This window comes from Podarcis pityusensis, assembly GCF_964106645.2.
Source record: "Podarcis pityusensis genome assembly, chromosome: 15".
Lineage (NCBI taxonomy): Eukaryota > Metazoa > Chordata > Lepidosauria > Squamata > Lacertidae > Podarcis > Podarcis pityusensis.
Window position 1 is genome coordinate 41,185,403 of NC_138040.1, and position 9,938 is coordinate 41,195,340.

At 47.4% G+C, this 9,938-nt stretch overlaps 1 protein-coding gene across 2 annotated transcripts in view; it reads right to left on the reverse strand.

Moving 5' to 3' along the window:
- Window positions 1–9,099, reverse strand: part of DPYSL2 (dihydropyrimidinase like 2) — an 85,873-nt gene extending 76,774 nt beyond the window's left edge. Inside the window, exon 1 of one of the 2 annotated variants that reach the window (XM_080982437.1) lies at window positions 8,435–9,099. In XM_080982437.1, the coding sequence (XP_080838563.1) occupies window positions 8,435–8,806 (372 nt within the window). In that variant the 5' untranslated portion in view covers window positions 8,807–9,099. The remainder of the gene's footprint in view (window positions 1–8,434) is intronic. The other variant, XM_080982438.1, reaches the window with a different exon arrangement.
- Between the last annotated feature and the right edge of the window lie 839 nt (window positions 9,100–9,938).

A 9,938-nucleotide genomic window follows, 5' to 3' on the forward strand; every position in this document is an offset into this window, starting at 1 on the left:
AAGGCATTCCCTTTTCTTAAAGGCGAAACATTATTATTCCTTCTACTAATACACTGATTTGCTATCACTAAATACCCGAACCGTTAACAAGATGAGAACTCATGAGAAAGCCAGGGTGGGGAGGGGATGAAGTACCATATCAGGATTCAATAACTAGGCATTTACAAGAACATTAAACAATTCACATAAAAAATGTGTGCACATTAAAACTGAACATAGTGTAGACTCAACTAGATATTTATTGTTTGTTGGTAGTGGTAGTACAACCCCTAATCATTGCTCAATCTCCCACCATCCCACAAGTTGTTAATGAATTCTGAGTTCTTCACCCTCTTATGCAACAAACTCTTTTACATCAACCACCTTGCAACATTACAACTGCAGGCAGAGTATGTTTGATTTTTAATATACTTGAAGCTTTGACCATCCTGATTTCTCCCAGTATAAAATATTACATTTGGAAGTGTAGATGGTGTGATACAAATGGACTGAAAATATGAATTTAAATATCTCCTGCTCACAGGAAAAATGTGGAAATGTGTCCTGTTTTTTAAGCTACAGATGTATTTCCTTAACCATCCATATGGCTATGAATGAACTTTAAAGAATGTATAAATTGCAAGGGGTGCTGGTCCGGGATCCCAGGATTTAAAGTGTGCATATAGATGCATGTATTGGTAAAATAATGTATTAAAATGCATTACGTTAGGGGAAATTGTTTTGCAAAAATGTGTATATTTGAAGAAATTCACACCAAAATGCTTATGAGTTTTCATGAGGATCCCCACACCCACAAAAAATTCTCAATCTGATGTGGAAATTTAGAGAACTGAATTTGAAATTGGGAAAAATGAGAAAGAAAAACTGAAATTTCTGAAGCCTGCATTCAGACAGCACTTTATTCAGTCTTTGCAACTTTTCCTTGCCTGTAAATTTTCACTTTTTTTATATCACACATGGTGTAAAAGCCACTTCTAGAAATCTAGTGGAATCTAATGGAAATTTAGTGCTCATTTCTGTGTTAAATTGTTTCCAGAAAAAGTCCACATGCAACCCTGTAAACTTGGAAAATCATGGGCATTTTGTGTTGCAATTTCACATGATGAAAATTGGGGTGGTATCCCAGTTCTTCCCCACTGTTTAAAAATTAGCACGACATTGCAGTACATTAGTCAAAAAGTCATAGTTCCATAATGCAACAGGTACTGTAGTGTAAAAGGAATGTTAGAAAGCGTGTTCTCCAATAAATGAGAGCACGTGTTGCGGTGTGGGCCACCGGGCCAGGCCTCTTGTTGCCAGGCAGGTTAATAGTTGTTGCCTGGCATTGTGATTGGATAACCGGGTTGCTGGGGCAAATTGTATGTTGCAAATTGGGTGGGTGGGACCATAGTCTTTAAATATTGGTGCACTCTGGTTTCTCTTTCTCTTTGCAGAGTGCATCGGATCACCCGCCCGCCCGCCCTCTTTTCCGGTTGACCTTGCTTTGCCTGTCATGGGGTCGTCTGCCTTGGCGCAGGGGCCTAGTAGGAATTTTGCCATTTGGTGATTGGCTGTGCCATTTGGTTTTTGCCTACTACTCAGCAATTCGTCACAACTTGTAAGGTTGCGGTTAGGCATTGGTTATAATATGCTGGTGGTGGAGGGGTCAGGATAGGCCGTGCCTGCCCCTCCCATTGCGCTGAAGGGAATTCCGTTAAAAGAATCCTGGGGCTTGCCATGATTTCATCCAATCCCTGTCATGGGACCAGGGCCGCCCAATCCCTGTCATGGGAATCCTTGTCATAGGATCTGGGCCGGGGAGCTGCTGGGGTGACCGGCGTGGGTCCGACGCTTAGCTCAAATGACCCCCAGTTTGACTTTCTCTTCTACTGGCTACCGATCGGACCTCGGGATGTCAGTTCTGTCCCAGGCGGGGGGACAGATAGTCATAACCAATGTCTAAACAACCACTCACTGATTTTGTATTTTAATAAAGTTGTGGCCAAAATAGTGCCCAAAAACCAAAACTAAATTACATGTTATGTGTGAAGTTATTTGAGGGGTGGCCTGGGGACCTACACACGCAAATTGGGGCAGAAGTGCTAGCATTGCAACCGATGAAATTCACACAATAAATCCTACATCTGAATATTCATACATCCCTTGGGGCAGTAGGGGTCAACAGCTTGGCAATCAAGAGTCGTAGTACATACATTAGCCACAGTGGCAACCTCACTCATTTGAGCGAGAAATGTACAGGCACTTGTCAGGCACTTAAAAGTGTGTGGCACATAAAATGCTGCATGCAGAGCCATGTGTGCTTGGTGCTTTGATTTGTGCTTTGTGTTATATTTCTCCACCACCAGCACCCAAGTGGGAGGAGAGTCCCACTCGCTGCATATGCAAGACTTCATGTGGTGCTCCTGTATCATGGAGGGGAAGCCTTAGGCCTTCCAGATGTTGTTGGACTGTAACTTCCATAATCCCTGACCATTGTCTAGCAACTTCTGGATTATCACAGCTTTCCCACCCTCTTCTGTGGCATGCACTCATTTAGTTGCATGGTGAAGAGGAGGGAGCGTAAGTGAGATTGCCACTGTGAGTAAAATACAACCCAATGCTGAAAGATCAAGGAATGGGCATGACTGCTAGAGAAGGCTAACAGTAAGGGAGCAAAGAAATTCTCTGAGCCCAAAGCCAAGTGATTGACACTCAGCTAAAAAGGAGTTATGCCTGGGCTTGGAAGCATTTATCAGAGGCAGAATCACCCTTATCAAATCACTAGGGCAGCTCGAGGGCAGCATTATCTTCCAGGCAGTATTGGGTGGGTACTTGCTAGTGGTGGGCAGGAGGTCATAGACAACCGTGAGCAAAGCAGAGCAGAGCATTCACATTTTACCTGTAAGATAGTTTTGACACACACTTGCATACACCCTCTATATTTTGCCTGGGCAAGCAAAAAGCACGATCAGAGTCCATGGACACATTCTAGTCAGGCAAATACAATCGAGGAGGGTGCAAACTAGGGCTAATAAAGGGTTTAGCCTGGGGAGAGTCCCAAGGGCTGGATAGAAAAGCCTGGAGGGCCACATTTGACCCCCAGGCCTGTCCCCGCACTAGAAAAGTGTGCTCAGCCATAGTGATGAATATTTCTCTGCTGGTGTTTCAGCATTCCAGTTTAATGTTGCACCTGGATGGAGAAGGAGCTAAGTTTATCAGTGCAAAACTGTCGTAGGATTGGAAACAGGCTCCATGCAGGTACAAGGCTCCAAGTACAATTGACACACACATTTTGTGGCAGAAAATCTAAGTTAATGGCCAAGTACACAATTGATAGGGACCTGCAGCCAATCCTGGGTCTCTGGTTAATGCAGAATATCCCAAGTTCAATTCCCAACATCTCCAGGTAGGAATGCCTATCATATGAAACCCTGGAGAGTCAATGCCAGTCAGTGTAGACAGTCATGACATAGATGGATCAAAGGTCTGACAGGATAAGCAGCTTTCTATGCAGTTTCAAATAAATGTTTGTCTTGGAATAAATTAAATGTGGTGCCATTCACACAATTAGCAATAGTGTGAATGACTCTTTACATGTCAATAACAGTTAGATGAGGCTTGGTCTATATTAGGACTTTGGTGGGGGAGAGGGGGGGTTGACACTTTGTCCCCCTGCAGATAGGATATTTTAGACTCTGGGCTTAATGGTATCGATGCCTGAAACTTAATGGCCTTATTCAGAGGGCTCTTTAGTTGACAATGGGCATTATTATTCACCTAATTCAAAATGTGCTAAGTCAACCTTATGTGTTTGGGGGACTTCCTACCTGCCCTGATGGCACTGCTGCCCATTCATACAAATGGGGAGCCAGTCCAAGTTGGGACCACAGTAGGGTGGAGAGGGTTAATTCCCCCATGGGCTGTCTTTTAAAAAGCAAGCAATGACTCATGTCCAGTCTTAGCACTGTGGGTCTACAGCGCTAAGATCAGATATGAACCTGTGCCTGCTACCAGCATAAAGTTTGAATCATCATATGACATCAGGTGATTGACAGGTAGGTGTCCATGCCCCCCTTCAAGGAGGGCCTATGGAGGGTGGGCCAGTCCTGGATTTGACCCCTGGGCAGATCCTCAACACTTTTTTTTACTTTTTTAAAAAATCATACTACTTGCATGAATGGTGTCACATTTAGTATGGCCCTCATTCACACACAAAATTTTGGGGGGTGTGCTTTAAAAATAGAGTTTGTGAGCTTGTCATTTGGTTTCCACAGAGAGGATAGGGGTTTTCTCTGAGGTGATAAGCTGAGCTGGTGACTCCTGAAAATTCAAGCACTTAGGGGAGCTGCAATTGTGTAATATCTAACAAAGTGGTGCATCAGCCACATTCCTTAGATGCTACCTAGATAAAGAGATTGTAGCTGCTGTGCAAGCGGAAGTACACAAAAAGCCACTTTCTGCTTTGAAACAGAAAGTCTGCTAGTTGCTGGGTAGACTTAGCTGCTTCTGATCTTCAAAGCTGCAAATGTGAGCTCTTTAATGGCAAAGGAAAATGCAGAGTGTGGCAGTATCCCTTGGCTGACATCCCGGAGAAGCTTATTTGAAGTTGCTTATATATTGCTCTTAGAAAGCAACTGTTCACAGGCAGCCTTAACTGTGCCTCAAAGATGTGTTTGCAAAAAGGAAAGACCTGCTTCTTTTTATAACCGTTGCCATAAAAAGAAAATGAAATGGTACAGAAAAAGGGATAAACATAGTGGTCAACATATGCCTTGGCTGCCTCTACTTGCAACAAGCAGTTTTTCTGACAGTTGAGTGATTATTAAATAAGGAGTTATTAATTCCCATCCCCTCCCCACCCCATTTTGGTAGCTCCTTAAAAATTGGCTTGCTCAAACCATAACCAGTGACACTTGCCAGATAGGACCAAAGGTCCATCCTACTTCCCACAGGGGCCAGACAGATTCTTCAGGAATTGGGATTCTGGACAGGATAGTTGTTTATTGGCTGAGCTAACAGAGATCATCTTCCCAGCAACTGTTAGAGATACACTGCCTCTGGTCACTAAGGTTCTACATCACTGTCTTGACTAATAACTGTTGATATAAATATTTCATCTTTAAGTTTGCCTAATCCACTTTTAAAGCGATCCTAGCAAGTGTTCATCCCCATGTCTTACGGGAATGAATTCCAGAAGTTACTTGTACATTGTGTGAAATGACTCCTCCTTTTTCTATGTCCCACATCTACTGGATACCCCTGAGTGTTATTGTAGAGGAGAAATCTTTCTCTCCATTTTCTCCACCTTCTCTTCTTCTCCCCTACCTAGGCAGGGGATGCATTGCTTTCTCATTAGGTGGAGACCGGAGGCAGCCATTTAGGGCAGTGACATAAGACATGGCAGGCAGCCCTTCACAGGATTGACCAAGAGGTGCTAAGAAACACACAACATTTTTTTGTACAGCATCATATATTATATTTCCCTGGTCTTTATGTATGACACCTTTGAAGGTTTGCAAGTGAAGGTGGACAGATTTTTTTCACCTAAGGTACTGAGATGGCTCTACATCACCTCTCTCATTACTGAAACCATCATTCACATCCCACAAACTATTCTATCAAGCCATGTGCTTGTATAAGAAAAGAACCCTAAATCCTATAGCAGAGGAGGGGATCCTCAGGGCAGGGGGCCGAATGTGGCTCTCTGGGCATCTCTATCTGGCCCTCAGGAATCTCCCCGGACCACAACATTTCCCCATGCCACTCCCCTCATTGGTCCCGTTCCACCCACTCTTTAAGTGCTTTGGTGGCAAAGACTCTAGCATGCCTGGATGAAGAATTGTGTGTGTGTGGAAACCTGACATATTTTGCATGGGTGGAATGTAGCTTACTGTGCAATGCTAAGTATTTAATCCTTTGCTCCACACACTTTTGTCTCTGGTCACGCCCACCTGAAGCATGTGGCCCCCTGGGGGTTGTCCATGGGGGTATGTGGGCCTCAGACTGAAACTGCTACCCACTCATTCCCTATTGAAATCAATAGAACAATGTCCAATGTCTTTTGCCAGCTGCAGGGGAACTGGGGTTTTGTAAGGGAAGGGCTGTCTCAGCCTCAGACGCCTGTTTCACATAGAGTGAGTTTATTACTGCATCAATCAGTAATGCAGTCAGGAAATTGTAGGCTCTGGGCCAAATGTTCTGGGAGGCTGGGTGGGGGTTCTTCCTATGGTGAGTCCTTCACTCACTTCAAAATGTAGTAAGTTGGCTCTCCTGTGCCCTTAGTCCCTCCATGCTGCCTCTGCTGAGTGGGGCCCTGTACTTCTGCTCCCCAATTCTACCCTACCTCTCAAGTGGGGTGACTCAGGTCTCTGTCCTCTCCCCCATGCTTTTTAACATCTGTATGAAGCCGCTGGGAGAGATCATCGGGGGTTTGGGCTGGGTGTTCATCAGTATGCAGATGACACCCAACTCTACCTCTCTTTTAAATCAGAACCAGTGAAGGTGGTTAAGGTCCTATGTGAGTGTCTTGAGGCAGTTGGAGGATGGATGGTGACTAAGAGATTGAGGTTGAATCCTGACAAGACAGAAGTACTGTTTGGGGGGGACAGGGGGCAGGTGGGTATGGAGGACTCCCTGGTCCTGAATGGGGTAATTTGTGCCCCTGAAGGATCAGGTGTGAAGCCTGGGAGTCATTTTGGACTCATAGCTGTCCATGGAGGTGCAGGTCAATTCTGTGTCCAGGGCAGCTGTTTACCAGCTCCACCTGGTATGCAGGCTGAGACCCTACCTGCCCGCAGACTCTCTCGCCAGAGTGGTCCATGCTCTAGTTATCTCCCGCTTGAACTACTGCAATGCGCTCTATGTGGGGCTACCTTTGAAGGTGACCCATACGTTTCCAAGCACAATTCAAAGTGTTGGTGCTGACCTTTAAAGCCCTAAACAGCCTCGGCCCAGTATACCTGAAGGAGTGTCTCCACTCCCATCATTCAGCCCATACACTGAGGTCCAGCTCCAAGGGCCTTCTGGCGATTCCCTCACTGCGAGAAGTGAGATTACAGGGAACCAGGCAGAGGCGCCCACTCTGTGGAACGCCCTTCCATCAGATGTCAAGGAAATAAACAACTATCTGACTTTTAGAAGACATCTGAAGGCAGCCCTGTTTAGGGAAGTTTTTAATGTTTGCTATTTTATTGTATTTTTAATATTCTGTTGGGAGCCACCCAGAGTGGCTGGGGAAACCCAGTCAGATGGGCAGGGTATAAATATTATTATTATTATTATTATTATTATTATTATTATATTACTAACAGCAACCACACTGGATTCCATCCCCAGAGTGTCCAGGTTGGGTTGGAAAATACATCTGCTGAAAATCCTGGAGAGCTGCTGCCAGTCAGTGTTGACAGTACTGAGCCGGTTGGATGAGGGGTCTGATTCAATATGACAGCTTCCAAAGTACATCTTTCCCTTTGGGACTAGGCCTACAGCTTGTCTTCTGGGACAGACCAGCACTGGCTCAGAATTGGAACACTACTGTAATTTGTGATTTGGAGCAAATATCCCATTTACCTATCAGACTGACTGCTCCAAGTGCACGCAAAGAAAGGTTTTCTCTGAACTAACTCAAGTTCTTAAAGCAGGGATGGGGGGTTTTTTTTCAGTCCATGGACCACATTCCCTTCTTGCAGCTTGCCAGGGCCAGAGGCAAAAATGGGTGGAGCAATTAATTTAATGTTACCTTTGTACAATGCACTAGTTTCAACACACTATTCTCACCCCTCTCCATTCTCCATCAGGGCAAACAACAGTCATTAGTCAGACTTCTAAGGGACATTCCAAACAAGCAAAAACACCCAAGGAGGGTGTGTGGCATGGCTCGTGAGGGGTGTGGCTTGGGGAGTGTTCCAAGGGCCAGACAGAGACCAATTTGGCCCTGAGTCTCCCAATCCCTGTTTAAAGGCAATGCCTTCAAAATGACCTGAGTCTGGGAGAGTTCCATTGCATCACTGAAAGCACACAGAAGATCCTGGTCCACACAATCTGCAAATGTAGCTGTTTTCGTTTCGTTTCGTTTTGCTTTTGTTTTGTTTTGCTTGCCAGTGAGCATCTTTGTCTGGCAATTGACTCCCTACAGCCTTGGAACCTGCATCAGATGGGTGGGGCTTCCTTATTATACCACTGCTCGGAAAATGCCTAAGGCAGAAAAGGAGGAAAAAGTCTGCCAGCTTGAAAGAAACGGGTGGCGGGGCTGGGATGGAAGGTTGCTGCAGCCTCACACGTGCCACACTCACACCCTAAAGAGCAGAATCACCTCCCTGACGATCTGTCGATGGGGACAGTCTGAGCACGGTTCCCCTCCCCGTTTACTTTGTCTGCCCCCGGTGAAAAAGCGAGCCCAAGATCAACTGGGTCTCAGACCCCTCCCCCGCTCCCCGCACCAAAAAAGACCTCTCACCTTGTCGTTCAGGTTCTGCAAAGCCTCTTTGCCAGTGGCTCTCCGGATCTCCACCTTCCTCCCGAAATCAACAGATGGTTCCCCTCCCTTCCTGCTCTGCCAGGAATAATGGGACTGAGCATCCGGTCCGAGGTGGGCCACGTCCTTCTGCTTGGCCACGATCCTGCCGCCCGAGGAGGAGGAGGAGGAACCGCGTCCTACCGAGAGGGAATCGAAGTCTATGGTTTTGTTCTCCAAGGAGCCTTCCACGGGGCAGAACATGCCACAGAATTTCTGCCGGGGCTTGGGGCTTCCGGAGCCCAGGTTCTTGAAGAAGGCTGGAACTTCCTCCTCGTCCTCGGTGGGCTTGCCCGACTGCCTCTTCTCGGCCATGGCTCCCTCGCTCTCTCCCCGGGTCGGGTCTCGCTGCGAAAGGCAAAGCTCTTCCCGATCGGAGCTCCGGCTCTCGCCCTGGAGGCAGGGGACGCGGCGGCTGGCGCTAGCGGCTTGCAGAGGCGAGCAAGGGCTGGACGCCTGGGCGGTGGAGAAGCCGAGCCTTTGTACTGCTGGCCGCCTTCATAGAGAGGAGGGCGGGCTGCTCGTGGGGCGAGGTGGAGGGCAGCAGCTGGAAGGCTGAAGGCGATGCAAAGTTGAGAGGCGATCAGGGGAGGGAAGGAGGCGAGCGGGGAGAGAGGCTGTCGGAAGCAGTGCAGCCGGGAGGGGTGGGTTTAAGTTCTCAGCAGCATCCAAATGACGATGAGGATGATGTGAAGGGGGAGGGGACAGGCAAAGCAGAGAGAGGGGTTTTTTTAATTTAAAAAAAGCCTCACTCACTCTGCAGCAGAAACTGGGAATTGATCCGGAAGTGATGTGACAAATGAAATTGGCAAATGGACTGGATCAGCTGGTGGGAAAGGGGGAGTGGATCCCTGGGTGCACTGCAGCTTCCACAAGTGGTGGGGAGGAAGCTGGAAGGTGTGTCTGTGTGTGGGGGGGGGAGGTGTTCAACGCCCACCACGCCACTTTGGCAAGAGGGGCTGCGTCGGGAGGCTGAAGGCTTGCTCCTCTCAGCCACACCCACCTCGCGTCTCCTGATAGCACGCTGCAGGCTTCTTCCTCTTCACACACACACTCCGCTTTCAAGGCTAAGCGTGTATACAGAAGAGGGGGGATTTGGGGAGGGGGCAGTGGGGGGGGAGGATGCTGAGTCAGAGATATGAGGAGCCCCTGCTGTGAGTCGAAGTGTTCTTTCTCTCTCCTCACCCTACTCTCCTGGGGCCTGAAAAGAGATGGGAGGCTAGGGGCGAGAGACAGCTGGCATTGGTGAGGCTGGATTTTTTTTCCCCAAGGGGAGGGAAAGAAGCAGAGGCAGTATTCAGACCATAAGGGTTTGACCTTGGCAAGGCTGTGGTCCTTGTGAGTATGGTGAAGTGGTGTAAGGGAGGAGGGGCGCTTAAGAATCTAGTCCAGTATTGCCTGCTCCATAGATGGGGAACATGTAGCCCTCCAGACGCTGTTGAACTAC